Source organism: Diadema antillarum, unplaced genomic scaffold (assembly GCF_040938485.1).
Source record: "Diadema antillarum isolate AM-2024a unplaced genomic scaffold, OU_Dant_1.0 scf00000023, whole genome shotgun sequence".
Classification (NCBI taxonomy): domain Eukaryota; kingdom Metazoa; phylum Echinodermata; class Echinoidea; order Diadematoida; family Diadematidae; genus Diadema; species Diadema antillarum.
The window spans coordinates 950,694-974,730 of record NW_027270912.1 but is presented as its reverse complement, the minus strand read 5'-3'; the positions used below and the strand labels follow the sequence as shown (position 1 = coordinate 974,730).

Below are 24,037 nucleotides of genomic sequence, written 5' to 3'. Positions count from 1 at the left end.
AAAGAGTGCATCCCAATATATAGTGTGTATACCAGTTTAAATTAATCATTACAATTATCATAGATTTCCGTTCCCCATTCTCCATTGGTTACATAAACATTGTCGTAGAAACTATACACACCGTGATCCACACTCTGCCCACGCACATAATACACATAGTTTGATATTTAGTGATAGTCGGGGCTTCGATAATACAAGGACAGACAGACACTATTATGCTGCATCGCCCAAGCGATATACAAGAATGAAATTAAGTAAACCAATGCCAAGGCGTTTTTTTTTTCATTCCAATGGTTAAATGCGATCAAGCATTAGCTCATTTAACAAACACAGAAGCGCAATTGTTGGCTTTAGTTACGTTGTTCCCTAGTATTACAGTCAATGTAATGTGGTACAGTGCGGGTCTCGTAGATTATGTACTAAACGCCCTGTACATGCTCTAAAGTGTCAGAATAAACAATGTTGAAAATGTCAAATAAGTTTTTCTCCTTTACCATAGATTTTCCAAGTAGAAATAGACATAACACACGTACAATGACACGTACACACTCCCTCCCCCCCCCCCTCTCTATCTACCTATCTATATCTATCTCTCTCACACACACATAGACATACATGTACATACGTTCAAACATACACGTTATGAATATATATACGTACATACATAATACCTAAGCGCATACTGACAGTAATAAATTCTGACATAAATACTTTACTACTAACAAAACACGCACACAGGGACGCATGATGCATGATCATGGCATGTTTACATTGTATGCAGCAACATTATGTTGAACGCCATGCATATTATATACATCTATATTGTCAGGACCGCAATGCGCCCCTCAATTACCAAAATGATATCTGATTTGAATATGTATTATCTTCTAAGTATGTAGACATTCAGCCATTGGCTGTAGTTTTGAAGTGGTGATAGTACTTCGAAGGCGTAAAACCACTGTTGTAATGTGATTATGTTTTACTTTTCTAGACAGGAATTGAGTCATAACATTTTCCTACCATGTGCATGTTGATTACTTCTTGTTTTAAGCAGACGCACGCAGTTTGTGATCTTCTTACAATTATCCCATTCACAAATTGCAATCCTGGAAGCAAGAATTACTCCCAGCGCTTTAGAACAAACTCAAGTTCTCGCGCAATTACGCCATGGCAGCTGATGCCCGTTAACTTAGAGTAACTAAGCACAGGTATATAGGTGTGCTGGAAATAAGCAGACTTGCCCGTTTCGATAACCAGCCCCACTGGCTCTGATCCCGTGCTTACAAGTCTGTGGGACGCGCCCAACGATAGGCGCGACGCGGTCTGCCCGTACAGACTAGAAGAGGTGCAAGCTAGCTGGCCGTGTTTATACGGCGACCGTGACCATGGGTCTGCGAGGGGATGAGAAGGTCAAACGGGTGACCTCCACGTAGCGTAGCCACTTATTATGTGGCTAAATATGGCTGAGCATGAGTCAACTGGCACTCGCCGCAGCCACGGCCAGACTGAAGTGCACCGTGAGACCGCCACCGCCCGCTCAATTCGTAATGTGCAGTTCCCCCCGTACTACATGATCGGCGCATGTCTCTTCCTGTAGATCGAGGGAGATCGTTTTACGAATGTCTCTCGAACCAAATTAAACTGAATAACGATGCATACAGCACATTCAAACAAACCAAATCATTCGCCAGTGACCGTCAATATGCTTACATTTCAGACTTTCCTTCCCCCATGCAACCTCAAGCCCATCGCAAGAAAATGACTGGAAGTTGGCGAACGAGTTCGAGGCAACCTGAATTACACAATAATGTCATGATATAGTGCACTCAATGATGTTCATCCTTACAAGGCAAATCTCTGGTTTATCTGATACAAACTAATTCTGAGTACATAAACTATTCGTGCTTCTGATCAATTTAACGATATCTGCTCTTCTTTCTTTCTGCGTCAGCGTGTCTGGTCTACTTTCGAGAGGCTCTTTATTCCCAGGGCAGGAATAAGAAATGTAACATCATCGTCAGAATGTGGTGGGGAGAACCGGGACTGCGTCTTCCTGAAAAATACTTTCATGTTTAAAAGAAACTCAGATTTAATGGCGTGTATGGCCGACTTGGCACGATATAACTTCCACGTCAGTGCACTTTAATTACTCAGAAAGATACACGGCTCAGACTAATTACACAGAGGGGAAACAAAGACAATTTAGTTTGTTGGGATTCTGTTTTTATACGTTTTGTTTTATTTTCGCTTCTGTTCTTATGCTATTGATCTGTTTTTGTGTTACAAGGCGTTGCTGTTGTTGGTATCATTGCTCCTGATTCGAACATCGTAAAGCATTTGGAAAGACGGAGTGTGCTTGAAGAAGTGCAAGAGGTTAGAGCGGAACAGCATGAGGTTAATGAGAAAGCATGCATGTGTCGCGCTGCGAACATTCACTTTCCAGGCTCACGCTCTTATGTGCTGGAGAACAGAGTGAGATAGCTAGCCAGCTAAAGCTGCACCACGAGATGTTGAGACATGCGGCGTTTCGGACTACAAGCGCGTTTCTCACAAGCAGACTGCCATTCGAGAATGCCCCTCCGAGCCGATCATATTCGCCAGCATCCATGTTCCTCCTGAGCTTGACCACTGAGTCATTATAACCGCATCCTTTCGGGAACGCGTCTGTGGAGAACACCCTAGTCTCGGTGCAAGGCTCGGAGAAGAACTGAATTCTTAGGGTCTGAGCCCAGGCAAGGAAAACTTCAGTGTCCTATAGGTTCGGGAGACACTGGAAATGGATGCATAAGTCGTCAGAAAAGGTTAATAGAGGATGCGAGAAGAGATCAAATTCGGGCCTGACGTACCCGGCTTCGACGATGAAAATACGCGGCAGTGATATTCGATAACGGGTATTTAATCATTATCAGGCCCGGAGACATATCTTCTCTCGAGCACAGCTTTGCTGTGACTGTCAACAGTAAATACAGTCATTCTTTCGTAAGAACTGCAAGCTTTCACGTTTAGCGGTGCAATTAGGTCTACACGGATAGTAACAATATGACTAACTTGTTTCGTCGCCTTTTAAACGCCGTCGTCGATCGCTGACACTCCAGAAAATCTCCTAGGGCGATGAAAACAGCAACGCAGAATTCTTTTGGAATGTCTTTTTATGTTTGATCGCACATACATACTTAGTCATGATGTTTGAATTAGTAGATAAGCTAAACATTAGTAGCACTATTCTGCAAGCCCTCTTAAAATTATGTTGTGTCGCTACAATGTATGCTAACTTAATCATGTTAATTATTATTTTACTGGCAGTTGTCATGCTATGGGGTCCTCTTATGGCCAATAAGTAGTCCGCAAAAAAAGGGGGAAGCCACCCACTCACTTTAGTTTGATTTTGTGCAGCTTATTTGGGTTTTATTTCTGCATTTCTCCTCTCCCCTTATAAAGCAATGAATTGTAGATAAAAAGCATGCAAATTACATACGAGATAATGAATATGTGGGAGTACACTATTTTCTGATACAGTGATATTTCATACCAACAACAAAAAATAGCATAAGCCTATTTCAATATGTCACCAAAAGTCGAGTCCCGACCATGATTTTATATGTGCATGATGAGAAATATTATTTTCCTCTCCAGCCAACTAAAGAAGACAAGAAGCTGTGTTAGATGTACATTGTGTCTATACATTCCAAGACTTGTGCAATATGTATCATCTAATTGCTTTATACAAGTACATGGTGAGAATCTTGATCTGACATTTTTTTATTATTATTATTTTATACAACATGATCACAAATCGTTGGAATACCGTGTTGATTCAAACTAGGTTGTTTTGCTTTGGTTTTTTTTTTTCAATTTTGAGCCTTAGTCAAGTTAAGTAGGTGAGGTCCAGCGATATTGCAGGTGGAAAACGAATCCTACCGACAAGACATCGAGGTTTCATTATAGCTTTCCCTTTCATCGACAAGTTATAACTTCATCAAGTAATTGTAATCGGTTGAAATTATGAGATATTGTAATAATGAGCTGCTTAGCTTAAGCAAGAGAAGATTACTCCCGTGAAGCTTTCCTTGCCTAAAAGAGTTCGCATACTCGGACTAGTGACATCTTATATGTCACTATAATGTACATTTTATCGTACAAACAATGCCAATGTTATATAGCGACGTTTATATTGATAATAACAATGATATAAATGATAATGACAGTCGTAATGATATCATTTCTATTACTATCACCACCACCACCACCACCACCATGCACCACTACTATACTATACTACTACTTTTACTACTACTACTTTTGCTACTACTATTATTATTACTACTACTATTACTACTACTACTTTTAATACTATATTTATTATTATTACTATCTACTACTACTACTACTACTACTAGTACTACTGCTGCTGCTGCTGCTACTACTACTTGGCTACTACTACTGTGACTACTACTATTACTACTAGTACTACTAGATATACGACAGAAATAAGACTCAAACCATAACAATGTTTTGAAAACAATACATGTTTATGTATACTGTGTAAGGACTTCCGCGCGAGTAAAACCATGGTAACGTGACCATGCAAGGAACACCGTCTTTGTAGATTTTATCGGCATTCAATGATTATAATTTTCTATTCTCTTTCTTTGTAATGTTGATCACATTTTTACACTGTTTCACTGTGATTAGCTCTTTATTTTGGAACAACACAACATAATGAAGGAAAGCCTTTACTCTGTCTACAGAGAGATGAAATCTGTCAAAAAAGAAAAACTAATAGAATTAGTAATGAGAGAAAGCATGAACAAACACGAGGGTGTTGTTCCTGGTTTTTCTCTTTCTTTCATTTCATTCTGAACCATGAATGTCTTACAAAACTCAGCTCAACAATTCGACCATCTATACCGAATCGATGAATTTCCACCATGTACACTGGTGTCATTTCTTATAGTGATCTCCATTCTCTTTTCCATTTATCAAAAAAGAAATGCACTTTTATGGCCACACAATTATTATCATTAAGCTTTGCTGACGAATATGGGAAAACACAAGCGCAATCCAACAGCAATAACGTGGCAGATCTCTTCATTCGTCAACTTTCTTTGTGAAAAGATGCATTAGTGACACAACATGTACAATACCAATGAAATTATCTTCAATGAAATAAGATTAAATACAACGATACTGATGCAGTGCTGCTGCTGCTGCTAATAGTAAATGATGATGATGATGATGATGATAGTGATAATGATTGATATGATAATGACAATAAAAATGGTAATAATATTCATCATCATCATTATGATCATCATCATTATTATCTTCATCATCATCTGTGCATCATCATAAAGAATTCCCTCTATCTGCATTTGCACTCAGATACAAGCCCTGCTGTTTTCTCTACTGAACCGTGCAGGTCACTGATGACGATAAACAATCTTAAGCTTTTTAATAAACATTAAAGAAATATGACCAATATGTAAAATAATACAAATTATCACTTTCACGATATAGGTGAAAGAGGGACATGTTTAATACCATTATGAATCATGCACTTATGAACGAAACTTGACTTAGCAGTGGGCTGTTTCTCCATTAACTGCTCAGTAGTATATTGCTTTGCAGATAATATTTTATTATGATGAACTTCCGTTAAGGTTATGGGTAAGTTTACTTTCACATGCCAGTTCGGTAAAATACATGCTACTGTGATGCTATATAATATACGTAACAAGAACTTTTTTTTCATGGAAGCATAAACCTACACATACAGACAATACAACCTCATAAACTAAAAAGGGAAGTAAACAAGAGTGTCAATATAAATTATTGCAGCAGAGTCAAGATGTTCAAATTCACTGAATCAAACAAAAAGAAATGACAAGGCGTGAACACTAATGAACACTACCATGGTTTAATCCTGATGTGATGCAAAACTAAACATATTACTTTAATAATGCCATGACTTCGCATCTAAGCGTCTTGGGTTTTCTTGAGCGGCCACGACCGTAATCTTGAAAATTAAGTCGCCCATTATAACGGGAAGTGTTTCCGCACTTTGCCATCAAATCGTCACATTACAGAAAGGATCGATCTATCGTGTATTACTAGTATTCTGATACTCTACTTCGAAAAAACAAAACAAAACAAAACACGCAGCAACACAACAACAATAATAACAACCAAAAACTAGAAAGATGAAAAAGATAGCAGCACAAATCTTGATATGATCACGATGATATCAGCAGTGAGCTTCTCGAGACAGCAACTCCCCCTTTTAACATTCGTGGGAAATATCCCACCGTCACTACCAGCAAGTTCATGTTTCTCATAGCGTTTTCTTTATGGTGGATAGTATTAATGTCCGCCAACAATTCCTCGTCCTTTGACATTAATTTTACATCATTTTGTTGTTGATGCTCGACAATGCTGTCTGAAAACAAAATCCAATGAAATATGATATCTTGGTTTGAATTATATCACTCACAAAAACTGAAGGCAATGAAGTTTTTGCATCCGTACACAACATTATTCATGTTTGACGGAAGAATACAATGATGAACAAGGACACTAATTTTGTCTCGGTGTCTTTTTTTTTTTCCACGATGAGCAGCTGTGACAGAAGATTCTAGATAATATTTAACTTCGAAATTTGAATTTGACGTGTAATCAGCGATTCTCTTCGGAACTTAATCTTCTGCAATCGCTGCACATAGCTGTTTTTCAAGGAGAGGATATCAACAGTAGCTCGGAGCGGAATGAGCCGATATCCTGAGGACACTATTGGCTTCGCGGGACTTGGGGGCGCAATTTTCATCCTCTCGTTGAGGGCCAATTGCCAATGTCTCAGTAAGCTACAACTGGTACAATAGTCACTAGATGTATAACATAGCCAAGCACAGCGTGTGTTTGCGTGTGTGCGTGTGTGTGTATGTGTATGCGCGCGTGCGCGCGGGGAATCTGTGTGTGGCAGGCATGGTGGGTGTATGTGTGTAATTGGGTATCTGTGTATGGTGAATAGCGACCCTCCTTCGCCCCCTGGGCAATGATTATTTACCTGTATAATAATGTACTGGTCACCAGCTTATGTATGGTGCCATGGATATTAAGACTGAATCAGATCTCAACTCGCGAAGATGCAAAATTGTTATGTTATCAGACATGATAAAATTTGCCATTTCTCACCAATCTCTAAGGGAAAAATAATATGAAGACCAAAAAACGAACAAAAATAGAATAGACAAAAATCATGAAGGATATAAAACTTACCTACTCTGATTAATGCTTAATTGAAATCAAAACGCTGAATTGATGCGTATGTATTTTTACATAATGTTTTTAAGGAAACGATTGAGCACAAATTTCCAATATTGTTTGCTAGTGTTTGTCTTTTCCCATGTCGAATACGGTATTCCTTTAACCCAAAGCAGTTTGTGATCAGCTCATATTTCAAGCTACAGTGACTGTACGACTTTGTCCGTAAAAATCATGCCCCCCCCCCCCCCCAACACACACACACATACATCATTTGCTTTTGAAAAAAGAAAGAAAGAAAAAGACACACTTTTTCTTCTGGAAACTTAGAACGATGAAAAAACGTTTAGTGATCATGGTCATGTACGACGTACTAATAGTGCATTAAAGGAACTGTTTACCATTGGGAGCAGTGATTGTAAAAATGTTCAAGTTATCACATCTGATGCATAATGGTATTGTGTAGATTAGCTGTATCACAAAACATCCTCATATAATTTTTTTTTAGATAAAGCCTAAAATTTGAGGAGATATCGCTATTTTTCTCAATAAACCATAACTGTATAGACAGTTTATTCTAGAAACAATTTGATTATAACTATGATTGTTCACATTTTATAATTATCTATAACAATACTTAACATGGATTAACATTTTGATATTGGTTGTTTCTAACCCTATAACTCACATTTTAGAAGTATTTTGAAGCACTAAAGCTGGGTTTTTGTTTCATCTGTAAATGGTAAATAATGCCTTTAACTTGGAATGTTCCACTTTGTATTTGAAAAGTTTAATCGTAAAACGAGGTAAGCGCCACAAACATTTTGTAAGTAATTCCATCATTAGATACAGCCAAATAAAACCTTTCCAATTTGCAGTGATTCCTCACTTGTATATAACATAATAAGAAATACTCTTGAAGATATCATTAAAAATGTTCCACACTTCTCTTATTATTTTCTTTGCTTTTAGCTGCTTTAATCGCTCGTTTTGAGATCACACTATTCGTGTGTTCTACATGATAATGAACAAGTCTCCTGAATGTATAATTTATGTTACGACAAAATACATTATAATAATAATAATTATGATAGTTAGAATCATGATAATGATATCAATGAATATATTAATAGAAATAACGAATGATGATAACGTCGATGTCTGATGTCAACAATCGCACTGCCTGCGTGAATGTGGTTTCCAGTTAAAAGTTCTTTAACTTCACTGGACGGAATAATGCGTGTGGGGAGAACAATGTAGACGAAGTATCGATAGCTAATTTAACCGGTGATGATTCAGGTTAACGAACCGAGATCTTTCCCATAATCATCATGAGACTGGTCGTTGAACAAGGAATTCCCGAAGTCACGAATGGTTGTCTAATGTATATTTCTGAAATTCATATCGCGTTACCAATAATCGTCATGATTGTATAGACATTCTAGAATAAAAAAGAAGTTTCGATCGTGTCAAGACTAAGAGGGTTGCTGGTTCGAACCCTCAGCGGTTCAAAATTATAACACCCTGGGCGCAGAAATTTAAACACAGTGCTCCTCGTCACCGCCCGGGCAGTGTTGTGGCCGAAAAACTTTATATAGGGTGTTTTCCTTGTTAGATTTGCTTTGATGGATTATGCCAAGCGAATCCTCTAAAGATGTGGAAATGGCACACACATCGTGCATACGCATGAAACGCAGCACTTGACCATCAAAGCTTGCATTCTTCATTTTCTCAAGCGCTTCCTCTGACAGGCACTGTCAATACTATGATTTTCAGACTGTAGTTATATGACTTTTTAAAGATAGGAATAGCTATACTAAAGTACTATACATCCATCACATTTACCTGTCTTCTTTTACTTCACTTCGTGTTAAACAATATGTCTTCACTTATTGAAATGTTCAGTCATAAATTTGATTGATTCTGTAGTTGTGTTTTGTGTGTATCAAATTCGACTGTCGTTAAAGTCTAAGTAAAGTAGTTAAAGTATTCCGCGACGAAAACGATACATTTAATATGTTCGGCTTTTCATGAGACAAATGGTCAAACATATTCATTTCTTGTCAGTACACTGTGTATCAGTCCATTGTACATCCAAGGCGTATACAGTTGTTGTATCAAAGTTGTCAAATTATATATATATATATATATATATATATATATATATATATATATATAATGTGTATACATTATATTATGGCCTATAGTATTTGAAAACAATCGTCTGTTTTTTGTCTTAATCTCTTCTACTTTGAACTCGCTCAACAATTTCCGTAAAGGGCGAAAGCGAGCACACCTACACAGACTTTCATTGAATCCGGAAAATATCGAATCCTGAAAGTGTACGCGAAGGAAAAGTCGGCACGATCGGATAGCCTGATCAATAGTGCGACAGGTTATCTCGACGTTAAGGATATCGCCTTCGCGATACGAGAATTGCATGGAAATACTACGTCTGAAAGAAGTGTGCGCGCGCAAAAATTAATATCCCCGCTACGACTTTTGGGATGATGCTACGGTGCCCAACGCAGACGAGCCCATTCATTCATGACACGCCATAGAATGGGATGAAAGGCGATGCATTTCGATTGGTCCGAGTTTTGCGTTCGTCATTCAGCGCGTCTACGTAGTAGTAAAGGGCATAAGAGCCCATTTCTAATGACTAAACGTAAGTCCCTTCCCTCTTCGGTGAATCTGCGGGCGGGCGATTCGTCGTCGGCTGCCGGTGCGTCTCACCCGCCAGTCACCGTGCGTGCACTTTGACCTTGTTTTCATCGCGATGCGTCTCGGCTCGCGATGAGCACAATGAATACCCCACAAAATTCCTCAAAACGAAATCAAGAATTATTCTAGGTCACCGGGATTATGCACTACTGACAATAAACTGATTTTATCCGCCGCTCACCCTCTGAATTTTGAGATGGGAATTTTTGGTGCGCGCTGCCGTCTTCTGGTGATAACGCTCCTCGTACGGAATCGACGATATAGCCTCAATCTCGATCCGGGGTATCTATAGAGAGGAGCGAAAAGTCTGAAGTTTCTTATAATTGGTCACATGACATACGGTCAACCAATGCGGAGATAGTTGTGACCCTTTATCACTTTCGTAACCCTAGACGAAATGCTTAGACCACCACCTTACATCAACGCATCTCAGGAGCTCATCCTTTCTCCTCCGACTGCCCGAGCATTTTGTGCTAAACGCGATTACTCCCCGACATTCCTTTAACTTCTACTGAAAATACTTTCGTTATGTCCTCGAATTGTTTTAACTTGGGGTGGTTGCTAAAAAGTTCAGGTTCAACAATGTGCAATGGAAACGTTTTGATATGATATTTATTGATAAAGATAACCTTTCCAATTCCATAATATTTGGGAAGTATTTATGTGGCGTCTAAATATTTTCCCGGGTTTTTTTCTCTTATCAACCCGGCGAGCGTCATTGCTTCCCTTTGGAGTGAGGGGTGTATGTTTTGACCCCTTGTGACTGCAAATCGTCAAGCATTGAGTGCTATCCGCGGGTTTGGCCCGCTAGTAGAATGTCCAAGAGGCAACTTTGCGCATTGGCCACTTTCAGCACTCGCGTCACCACATTTACTTAACCTCTTTTTTTACGTCGGACTTTCCGAATTTTTACAGCATTGTCGATTTGTGTATGTGACGACACTTCCCTCCAAACTTTGTTTATAATGTTATTTTAGTTCATCTTGACGGATTAAACTTGACAAAACCAAGAAACGCGGCAAAATGGACGACTAATATGGACTTCAAGTTCAGGTGAAAAGGTGTATCGTGGATAATTGCCCACCGAATTCCGTGCGAGAGAAATCGCCATTTTCATTTATAATAACTCCAGCCTTTGTTCGTGCGAGAGTCCTGTCCGTCGCTTCCCCGGCTTTTCGGGCGAAATATGTCACGCCGGAAGCAGGACAAACCCCAGCAGCTGAAAATACCAATGGCAGGTAAGTCTATCAACATTTTTAATCCATAGAAATGTATTATTTTGATGTTTAGATATTATTTTGAGAGCCCAACGTGTTGTTGGTCCTAGCAGACCGCTTCGGCCACTGGCAGCCGGCGACACTCCGGTCAAGTAGTGTTGGTGTGGGTAGTCGATCACCGCACGGCGCGCGGCGAGCAGACTTTATGTCAGTGTGCAAGGCCGAATCGGAAACAATTCCTAGATTTAAGACGAATTTTTCGATTATTTGGGGGAGGTTGTAAATTTTTTTGATAATGCCTATCAATTGATACTGAGGTATGTATCTATTTTCTGTCGGTACGGTAGCTTCAAATCGAGCTTGAAGAACATGTTAGTCGCCTTCAAGCACACATGCTAACCGTAGACGAAAAATCATTTTCAGCGATGCGCGCTTGTATCGAGTTCATAGCACGGCTGATTTTAGCGTAGATAGAACACCATGACATCTTCTCTTGAATTTAATTCCTTCCATCAGTTATAATTATTTATCTATATCGTGACAATGAATAAATGAGAAATCCTTTCCATGTTTCCTTGTCATGGACGAGATTAATTGTCGGTGGTATCGTCTTCGTCGCGCAGACAGTTTGTGTACATAGGTGGTAACTCGTATAGTGACCGTTGTTCGCGATGGCATACATACAAACTATACGAGGAATGGGATGCACTTGACCCACACGAAATTCAACTCACGGCACGTAAATTGCCCGATTTCCAGTTCTCGTCGGCAGACAGGCATAGAAAATATCTACTTTATAGACAGCCAGACTAATGCCAATACTACTGTCTTTCTGTCATGAAGGGGTTTTGGTCAGTGTATGAGAGAAAAGACCTAAACTGTTGTGTGTATCAGCCTCTACTTCCAATCACCTGCATAATTCATGCAACATGAATGTTGTACACTCTGAAGCCACACATTATATTCACAGGGTCCATTCATTCACACGTCCACCATATTGGATTTGTTTGTACTGGGCTAGTCCAAGTTCAAGAACACAGGCTGCGGTGGCTGCATCCTGTGTGTAGTGCTCTGTTTTGTCCATACTGGATGGGCTTAGCCATAGCTGACTGGACAGAGGCAAAGTGCATTGCAACCTTAGATGACCTTAGCTGACCACTAAGGGGGAAAGTGGGTCAGGTTGTGCCCAGCCTGTTTGCACAAAGGATTTGCAGGGGATGTGGCTTAGGCACATAACTGTTATACAACTAATATATGACTGGGCTGTTGAGTGACCCATTTATTAGTGCTGGAAGGAAAGATAAATTCATTGTGTATTTGTTTCTAGCAGTTCAAGTGTAATATTGCAAAATTGCAAAGAAACTCACTAAAAGAGATTTTTTTTTTTTTTTTTTTTTGCAAATGTAAGAAATGTGTAATCTCTCGTTATATCTTATAAGAACTTCTAATATTTTGTTAAAAATGAATTTTCATGGAGGATAAGTCATAATCTGTGGCCACAGAATTTGCCTACAGGTATATCAAAAGCAATATTATAAGAACACAAGCAAAATGCTGTGAAATGTTAAGTCAGATAAAAGACAGTGTTGTGTAAATAGAAGGGGAATTCACCTCTTCTTTGTAAGACTACACAAATTGCTATGAGGTGTTTAAGATTGCATTAGCATTACTTACAAGTTCAATTTGTGGCTAGTTATATTTTCCAATGGTTTTGCCCTTTTGAGCTTGATTTTATGTTGCGTGGTCATTTAAGAGGAATTGCTTATTTGGAAACATATTTTTGAACTGCTTCATATAGCATTAACAGCAACTGAAATGAAAATATTTCTTTCTGTTGACTTATTTTTCTTGGTAAAGCAACTTCACTCTTAAGACCTAACTAACAGATTCAATTCGATTAGATGAAGTTTGGAATGAATTTTGCTTATGAAGATGTAAACAAATTAGGGGAAAATAAGAAAAACACTGATTTATTTTGTTATGACATTCAAATAGAAAAGGAAAACTATTGAATCATAAATCGTTGTTGTTATTCCCTTTCTTGCATGCTCTGTTCTTGCTCTCCAAACGTACCAAAATTACAGAATATGAATGGGGACATTGCAGAATTCCGTTTAAGCAGACAATAAGTACTCTATGTTTAAAAGATACTTCAAGGTAAAGATATTCAAAAAGATTTTACATTTTGGACATCAATGTTTACTTGTGTATATTGCATTTCTACTTTGAACAGACTTGTTCAACATCCAAACTCATACCTAAATTGGGTAATCATGGCACTGAAGGTTGTAATAAAAGGTTTGTTGTAATGTTGCTGCTGTTTTCCTTGAAATGTGATCTGTATAGACAAGTGTACACCTAGAGAAAATATTTAGATTTTTATAACAAAAATAGAGTGGGGAAAGACATATTTTGAAGAGAGAATGACTGACTGTTTTTGCTCTATCTCATCAGCCACTTTTTTAACATTTTCATACAGACTCTGATGGCAGAACACTTCATCATTTAATTCGATGATCTCAGAAATGAATTCCTGAACTTGCAATAAAACAAGCTGTTGGTATACTTAGACAAGAAATGCATCACAATATTTTTAAGAGGACATCCCCTTCTGAACTAGCAAGTTGACAGTCATATTCATTTTTGTAAAATTCATGTTATGATTTTTTTTGCAGTTTTTTAGGCAAATATTGTACAATTACAATCAATCCATAAGTCAAAACTTCAAGCATTATTTGTATTTTACTTGCAATGTCTATCATCTGGCAATATCTATTTCTACACACTCTCTCTCTATTAAAAAAAAAGTGTATTAGTATATCTTTTGTTTGCTTGGTTGTGAAGAGTATATTAAGTCAATACTTTGAAAACAAATGTCATACAGCTGTCTTCTGGGTTTTACATATAATAGAGCACGATGCTGTACAATTAACAAACCCTTTTTGTTCAACAGAAAATTGCAAAATTTTGATGACATTCTGTAAATCTAAAACTTGCAGCATTGGAACGTATGGATGATAAAATGGAAGGTGGCAAATGACAGTTGAAGTCATTAATATTCCAAAAAGAGAATAATGATTTGAATACATGCTTATTTGCATCTTATCCATTATTTGCATTTTGCTTGATAATTTGATCATTGTAGAAGATGTTTTTTTAAAGGATGTGGTTCTTTCCTGGAGATAGTAAAATGGCTATATACCGCAAAACATTTAAAAAATAAGATACCTTAGATGAGGCTTCACATTCATATGAGGACAGATCAAAGTCTGAGTTTAAATTAACATTTAAAAAGAAAGTGAACTGCATTGCTCACCAATGCAATAAATGAGTTTCCTCTTTCCAGTTAGATGCAAAAACAATAATAGATTCTACTCTAAAAATGTTTTTTTTTTTTTATAAATAGGATCAAATATGAGTTAACTAGAATATGCATATATTTATTCCTGAGATTAATATTGAGAAAGTCATGGACCTAGCACTACCTAGTACTTCTGGAGTAGGAAAGCACAATAACACATTATTGTTTTTGTAGTCACATTGATTGGTACATTACTCAATGTTAAGAAACTTTTTATATCAATAACACTACATACTATGTGGAAGACACAATGAAAAATGGTTAAAGTTTTAGTACAATCATTGCTCACCTGTGCCAGTTAGTTGAGTAAGATTATTAATATCCAACAGATTAAAGCAGGGGCATTTTTTGAAACTTTTAGATGATTTGTAATAAATACTTTCAAGCAGATAAAGAGAAAGAAAACTTAGACTATCTATCCTTTCTTTATTTCTCTTTCACTCAAAAAAAAATGTTTGAAATATCAATAAGAATCCATACTCAATATATCCTTCAGTAATGTAATGCTCCAATTTGACATCAGAGCATGTACAGATCCTACCATCAAACCTTGTCTGCTCATATTCCACTGAAAATTCAGCTTTACATTCAAATTGTTCCTCAAGTTGCCAATGAGCTGGTAGATATGTTCTACGTTGAATCAGACAAGCTCCATAATGTTCAATGTATCATTTCATGCCTGAGCCAGCAACATATGGACATACTGCATGATATGGCAGGGTATGATTTGGGAAGTTGTTTATGTAATGTTGAAATATCCTCAAAGCAGAGTTATACGTGGCTGTTATCTTATTTCTCTGTCCTCACGTAAAGTGCAGTCACTTAATTGTCAGCCATCTGGTAGCCAGACAGACCCCAGATAAGTGGCTAGCAACCAGAGCTGTGCTTTCCCAACTTTCATGATGAACACTTGTAAATATAACAATGCAAAGAGCAAGAAAGAAGGAATGGTGTGGACAAACGAGAGAGGAGAGAGAGAAAATGGGGAAAGATGCTTTTTTGACGTGTATAATGCCATGGAATAAGTGAGACAAAGTTTGTTTGTTTTTTTCTGAGAACAAGACACAGTTACCTGTAAAGGATGCAATTTCCTGGTTGCTGAGTGGAAGAAATATTGTGCTTAACCATAGATTCATAAGCATTTTAAGGAAGAAAATCTGTGGATGTGACATACTAGTTAAATTTCTGTAAGAGCTTCATCCCTGCATTCACATTCAGCTCCTCAGGTGGTACTTTATTCGTTTTCTACTATCTATGGCCAGCACAAATTGAATATGATCAAAATTCTTTCACACTCAAAACAAATTAGTGAGGCCAAGAAAAGGGCATTCACATACTTCTGCCCAGCCACACAAGAAAGTTTGTGCAGCCACATTGAATGTATCTTACAGCAAGCAAACCCTTTAGGCTCTGTCCTATATTTTGATATGCTTATAGTGCATTCTATCAGATAAACCCATTTAGTACAGAAATTGAAAACAAAAGCAAAGAATGTTGTTCCTATCATTCATTTCATTCAAATGAGCCAATGGAAAAAAAGAAGAAAAAAAAAGAAGAAGTGCATTTAAAAGACTGATCCATAATCTCCAGAAATGTCATGTGACTCTTTCATTTCTCTGCGCTGCATTCTAGACCTGACCTATCAATTTCACCTCTAAGCATGAGGCCAGGAAAGGCAAAGGTTACAGACTGCGACCCTCTACATCTTACTCTTCTGTCTCTCTGTTCTCCTCTGTCTTCCTTTGTCTGTCTCAGTCTCTCTGTCTGTATCTCTTCACTCTTCTAATCCTTCTGTTTTCACCTCTCTCAATTTCTTTTTCTTTTCTTTTTTTGCCATCTTCATCATTCTTTCTTCCAAACTTGAAGGTCTAAAGATACTTGAGTTCACACCCTGTAATATCTGTGTTACATTGTAAGATTATCATGTAGTGTTATAAGGATGAAAATATTGTGTGTCAGTTTTTATCAGGTGTCTTATGTTTTGGTGAACTTGAGTATCCTGGCTGTGAATCCCCGAGACCTGAAATTTTGACAGCCATGATGGGGAGAATAAACATGGCGACAGTGTATTAGTGTGCCCTGTCGCACAGATGCACCAACATGCTCAGGTGCTGGTTGCAGATCGGTCTGTATTATGCGATCATGGTCAAGAGTTCTATTCCGTGTCTGGACTGTGTTTTATTTGCACTTTGTGCTGCCTATGTTTGCTCATTTCTCTTTGATAAGAAAAGCATTCGGGCAAGATCTGGTGTAGCGTCACTGTCTGGCGCACATGGACGTGGTATGTTGCTGTTATGTCTGTATCAAGGTGGATAGATATCTTGTGCGCACCATATGCATGCGTACGAGGCACAGCGTACATGGACATCCATGTGTGATACCATGCAGTCAGTGAAAAAGAACATGGCTACCAGGATCTCTTCTGCCCTTTTCCTTGTTTTTTCCCTTCTTCTTCTTCTTCTTCTCTTTGCTGAGTCTTTTGCCCTCACCGCATGACCTTGAGTCCCGGGCGGTGAAACGTGACGGGCCAAACGGGGGCATGTTTTTTGGACATGATTTGCATGCTCTGAATCAAACATTAACTCCCACCCGGCTGGGTTGTCTGTGGGGCGGGAGGGAGCATCGGCCAGAGTGCGCCCTTACCACTGCCTTCCAAGCTTGAAGGGGGTCAGGTTCATTTTGACCCTGTCTGTTGTTCTCCTAGAAACCCACAAACAAAACGTGCACATGGTAGAGCACACCAGGGGTATGCGCACCATATCTTTTTGTGGTCCACATATTGCACACATCGCCTCCATGCTATCAGACGTGATCTGGACACAGTTGGCTAGTCAAATTCACTCTAGAACCAACCTCATTGGTAGTTGTCTCAATCCCTGCTTCTTTTCTTTTCTTTTCTTTCCTTTTTTCTATTATTATCTCTTTTTTGGGGGTATTCATACACATTGTAGTTGCTCTGTCTCTCCAAAGTGGGCATAGGTCTAGAAGCTATTATTCTAAATTTCCCATAATTCATCACTCTGTGCCCTTCAATACAAAATTCTATTACCCAGACTTTACCTGTATAACTTTTGTGCTTCTTTTCTCTATAGAAAACTTAGCCTGCAAGTATGCATGCCATTCCCAGAGACAAACTCTTTGAAAGGCTCTGTATTAATCAGAAATACTAGTAGCTCATGTCAGTGTCTATTTCATGATGTAACATTTTCCTCTGTTGACATTATCATAAATGCTTTAAATCATCCTAAATCCAACCATTGTTACCTCTGATTACCATCATCTTTCAATATTAAAATGTACAGATTGTTATCACTTAGAATTCAAGCAAAAGTTTGTGACAGGAGATAATGATGCTTTTAATCAAGCGTGAGATACATGGTATCTACTACACATGGAATTTGCAACTTAGATATTCGTCTTTAGTTTCCTCTAACTTTGACCAAATTTCTCTTTTTAGGATGTTTTAAATCAAAGTAAAGATGTAATTGATGCAGTTTGAAAATAGATCTTAACATGTTAAGTTGTTGTTTTGTTGTCTTAATCACATTCAAAGAAAAGTGAATTTTGTGGCAAAGTTTCTGTTGATAATCACTTCATTCACATCCAGTTACATGATAGTTAAAATGTCTGTCTCAGCACATTGCTTGTAGGATCCAGAAGTCCAGCATAATAATTGTATGGAAATTACAATATTGCAAAAAGTTAAAGGTTGATATATATACTCTGAGCAGTTACGCTTTATACAAACCAGATTGTGGACATGCTGCATATTTTACCACTGGTCAGCTTGATGAGTAATGACTTTTACGTAGATACGGCCTTCTGCAAAGTATACAAAGTTTGTTCTAGAACCTGACAGTGGACAAAATGCCTGTCCCATAATGACACCCCTAATAATGGATTCAAGGTTTTTCTTTATTGCCCATCCCATTTTTCCCCTTCCATTCCTCGATGCATCGTGGCCACAAACAACAGACTGCGCCCATCAACTTTACTCCAAGCAAATACCTGGAAAAGAGAATTTTATGAACTTCCATAGGAAAAATGAAAGCGCTGGCAGTCACCCGCTCATAACACTTGTTTGAATTTTCATCCTGCCACCCTGACAGCAGTCAACTGCCGCTCTTTTCTCCAGCACGTGCAGTTGGTCTTCGTATCGGATTGTTGGTCTTTCGATTCAAAAGCTATAAACTTGTGTGAACATACTGTTTGTCTTCCCTCACACACGTTAGTTCCCTCTACATGTATCACCAGAAGATAGGGATGATTGGACACCTACTGTGACAAAACAAAGCATGTGACATTGACAAAATTCTGCTGATTAGCAGTGTTATGATTGCTGGAGCCGTGGTTTGGTGCAATTGATGAGGTTTTCAAGATGTGCTTTGCTGTCCAAATTTGCTTTCCAACTTCAAACTCAGATGCATAGGGGAAACCTCGCCCACCTGAGCATATCCGGCATGGTAGAATTTGTACATTTGAGAGTTTAAAGATCTGAATAGAATTACTTTTTCCTGGTTTTATTGCTTTTTTTGAGATGATAATGAAAGTGTCATTTCTTGAACCAATGCTTAGAATTTGCCAGAAAATTTGTTCATATATAAATTGCCTTCAAAGATAATTTCAAAAGAGAGAGACTTTGTTAGAAAGTAGTAAAACACAGACAAAAAACCTGAGATTCATGGAAGTTGGAAAGGTAAATAGAAAGAAAAATATATGACCATCTCCAAGTCATGAAAAACTAAAAGATTTTGATCTGTCATCTGCTTGACAGTTATCATCTTCTTGGTTTAACTCACTGAGCCTTTCTTCATAATCCTCAATTGTTGTGTACATAAAATATCATATCACCATTTCTCAGCAGAAGTATTTTCCCAAAGAGTCTGGTAAAGAATATGTCATGGACATTATATTCCCATTCTTCAACGCAAAATTAGCTGGAACTTACATTCAAAGAAATTAAATAAGCATTTTTTTAAAACCAATACGAAGGACTGGCTCAATGCAAAACAAGTGACATACACATGATGAGGAACTCGTTGCTGGTGTACATGTATGTTTTAGTAAGAACAAAATGTAAATACTTCCGTAGACTGGTACCCTCTTGTCTGGTTTTAATTATTTCCTTCACATATGTCATAATTCTCTCTGTGGTAAGATTCTACCACAGGAATTTTGTTTAGGGTTTTCCTTGTTTTCCTCTCTCTCTCTCACTTTTGTCTGCTTCTCTAATGATTATGTGCTGGAACTTCCTTTAGTCATTACTTGCATGTATGTCTGCTGTATGTTGTTGTCCTTCCATTAATATTATGATGATCCATGCATTGGTAATTTGATAGGATGGCCATTAAATGAAGAAAATAAACTGCTAGGTCATTCTACCAAGGCTAAAACACTCGTACAATGTGAGTGGAGAGTGATAATGCAAATGTATACATGAAGCATAGATAGGGCAGGGTAAACAGCAAAATGAAAGAGGATATAGATACTTTAACAATAAACTCTTGTACTGCACCTGTTTTTAAAATTACATGTGATACACACCAGTAAGTTCAGCTTATGAGGGCAGTGTTGTTTACTGCATTATGAGTATGCAGTATCTATGTATATAATTCAGCATTAATAGAATCTTGTCATTAGCAGAGCCCCATATAGGTTCATTAATTGGTTCATCAGAGTTCATACATTGTTTAATATTCATATGTTTGTTATGAAAATGTGTGTTGGAAAAAAATGGATGTTTCAAAATCCTCTCTCAGCACCACCAGGTCAGCAGTTATCATTTGTTTTGTCAGTAGATTTCTCACAGTCAAATCTCCTATATGGTGTCAAGAAATGATTGAAAAGTGTAATGGACACTGTTTGTATAAAAGTGACAGCTCTCTGATCTCCGTCATGCAAAGCAAACAAAAGAAAATGGAGATGGCGTGACTTCTTTGCAGAAAATCAGAGCCACATTCTTCATGAAATCTACTGATTAATGTCAGAATTCTTTGGCCTAATATTGTGTTAACTACAAGGCACTAATTCAATCACTTACTGATGACACAAGCAACATCCATACATCAGTGATGGTTGACCTAACTCCAGGGGAGGGCACAGTGTCAGCACAAATTGAAACATTGTACTCCGTCAACAACTCTCGATGAGCTCAGTATATGCAAATAGAAACCTTCCCAGAAATGCATGGTGTCACCTCTAATAGGGAAAAGTTGTTGCTTTCATTATCACATCCGAAATGATCACGATGTTACTGAAGATAATGAAAAGGTAAATAAGATGCTACATACTTGTATTATGTCGAAGAACCAATCACCATTTTCACTTTACTTAGGGATGTCTAGCAAGCAAAAAACAAAAAGCAAAAACAAAAACAAAACAAAAAACAAACTATCATTGGTGTACCACATGCAAGGTTCTAAGGTTTTGTAACCTAATGAACCACCAGCTAGACAGATATCATACCAAAAGCTAGCAAAGCAGAGTATCAATGTTTTGGTGGTCTTTGATTTTCTAAGAATAAATCAATATTATTTATCAGCAATCTCAAATCTAATCAGATCAGTGTTCATCGAGTAGTGACGCTCAAAAACTTAGATTGTGATATTGTACAATTTTATTTTTTATTTTTTGCAAAAGAAATAAAGTGCAAAATTGAATCGGCACCGTCCAAATATTTCGTAAGAATAATTTCTAGCAGTTTTTGCAGGTATTGTATTTTGTATAATATTCAAGGTGATTACAACACAATCTAATTCATCAACTTGATATCATTATCAGTAATATTGCACTACTACTTCTAGATCTACTACAAAAATTTCTGCTATTATCTTTATCCTCGTAATTAGCAGTATTACAATAATCATTTAAAGGAATCACAGCATCATCAGTATCATCTCTTTTATATTCCCATTCTTAATATCTCATTTTCTTTTTCTTGCCTTACTTCTCCTTCTTACCCATTCTCCTTTTTTCGTCATTGATCATTTGCTCGATCTCTTCCTTCGGTGTTGTCTTCTGTCCATTTATGTGTATCATGTAGATGGATGCCACTCCCCTTCCCCCTTCCCAGACACCATTTGCTCTTAAAGCCTCAATCATCATCGTCCCTTGCATCCTCCTCCACCATCTCCCGGTATCCGGTCCACCATCCATCTCCATCTCCCTCCCGGTCCTTGCACCCCAACACTTAACCATGGCTTCCTTCCGCCACACCTCCTCTTGTTCATCATCCAACATCTTTGGGCTACAGCTCCGAACCCCTGTCATATTTTTCTCTCGCCACCATATTTCCCGCCAGTGATGTATGACCTGTATTTGCTCATACACTCTGATTTCCTAAACCTTTGCTCAAATTTATCCCAATCTCCTTTTGTCTCAGTATTTCTTTGTTCAATCCTTAATTTGTTGTTTAATTGATCAATGGACTACCTGTCACCCTTGTGGTGTTTCCTTTTCCCTGTCTTCCTCCAATCAGTAACCCTCATCAATCTCTAACATTTTGTGGAGTTGTCTTGTTGCTACTTGTATCAACTCCTTTGATACCCACCAGAAAATGCAACTTCTCTGCTACTGACTTTGGATTCATAAAAAAAAAAGTAAAGAAGAAGGAAAAAGGTGCTGCTGTCTATAAATTGCCTCAACCCATTAGTAAATGCATAACTTCAACTCTCCTGAGCATTGATTACTAGATGACAGGTCCAAAGACTGAAATAATATTTGTACTCCACCTCCAGCGACTTTGCATTCTGCAAGAATACATCAGTAGCACGGGGAACATTACGTTAAAACAAAACCAGCTTTCAAAGTTTCTTCGAAAAGTATAGAGTATGATTTGTTACCAAGGTCACCAAGTTTTGGCTTGTTTTCCAAATGACTTAGATTCCTTTAGGGGTGTGTTAGAGTTTTTGTAGAGCCTATAATGAGTAGAAAAATTCCCTATTAAAGACTGGATACTTCCAGCATTTAGTTCAACTTGTTGCCAACAGGAACAGGATGCATCCGATGTCAAATCCGTAGGATTTATTTTACCTCAGAAACAATAGGTTAAAGGGCTTGCCATATATCAAGGCCAGTTTTCTAGAAACAGAAGAACAACTATAACCAAATATCCTTCATTTAAATGCTTAGGCATTGAATATCAATCATTCTTAACATATTTAGTACAGAGATTTCACATTAGTACAATGAAACAGCAAGATAAGTATTCAGTAATTTAAGGATAACATTAAATCTATAGAAACTTATATCTCTGGCAACCCTTTTACAGTTATGTTTGTGTTGAGAAGAGTACCTCATTACTCAAACTCCTCAGTAATATCATATTATATGTAATAGGAAAAAGCATTTGCATACCTGCCAACAGTTCAAATAGAAATGTTCCTTTTTCCAAGGAGAGACGAAGCTTCATTCAAGCTTGTGGTTCCTATTTTTGTCAACACCTGCCAATAGTGATGTATGGGAGATGGTGGAAACTCCTTTTTTTTTGCATTATTTTCTGTCAGTTTTCCCTTTTTACTGAATTTTAGGGTTGGTAGGCATGCATTTGTTCATTTGATTCATGTGCACACACCAGTGATAAACTCAAAGGGTGAATACAAGGTTTTGTGCCTTTATCAGCAATATAATGTAAAATATAAAGACAAATATTTGTGCTATGAGCTTGTTTCGTCCTGACAGTAAATCTTAAAAAAGACCTGCCCGATATGCTGGATGTGGTGTATCCTTTATCACATCACCCAAACAATAGCTAATATGGAAAGTATCAGAACCAGTTGGTTTGCCCAAAAGTAAAATGTATGATCAATTCAAAATCCTGCATGGACTTAACCTAGGCCAGGGAATCTAAATCATCGTAAGTCAACTGACCATGTATTTTTCTGGGAAATAGATGCTCATTATAAAGTAGGTGGATGAATAGATGTGCTGTTCTATCTACAACCATAACCCCTTGCAAATGCAGTAGAGCAAACATCATTTGATTATGATAAAGTGTAATGATTTATACAAATGATCTTAGTAAGATTAAAGGGTCTGATGTCAGAACAAAGTTGCATAATCATAATCACATTAAAAACAAAATGTTTAAACAATGCATACCTTGCTTGCTTCATCCTTACATTTGTAAATAGTCTTAAGAAGAGACAAATGTATATTTTATCAGCATTTAAAGAGAAACGTCTTGTCAACAATTGTACATTACACATCAAACTTAAATGCCGGTAATGTATTGTTCTTTAAAAGTATAGAGGAGGAGCCTATAACTGCGATGAGCCAACTCCAAGGCGACTAACACATGTAGTGAACACGTCCTACAAACAATGAATGTACACGTATGTATTGAGAACGGGCTTTGCATTGCATGTCCAGTTAATAGTGTGTGAGCGGTTTATGGAATCTTACACGAAGAGTTACACCCAGTTGGGTATTTCCCCCAACCCTGACAACCTTAAAATGAGCCTTTATAAGTGACATCATC

The 24,037-nt window shown here is 37.7% G+C and overlaps 1 protein-coding gene across 1 annotated transcript in view; it reads left to right on the top strand.

The window, feature by feature from the left end:
* Nucleotides 1–10,213: 10,213 nt before the first annotated feature.
* The window catches only part of LOC139731999 (B-cell lymphoma/leukemia 11A-like), a 132,803-nt gene continuing 118,979 nt past the window's right edge, over nt 10,214–24,037 (top strand). The window contains exon 1 of the mRNA XM_071642875.1: nt 10,214–11,219. Coding sequence (XP_071498976.1) covers nt 11,168–11,219 — 52 coding nt within the window. The 5' untranslated portion in view covers nt 10,214–11,167. The remainder of the gene's footprint in view (nt 11,220–24,037) is intronic.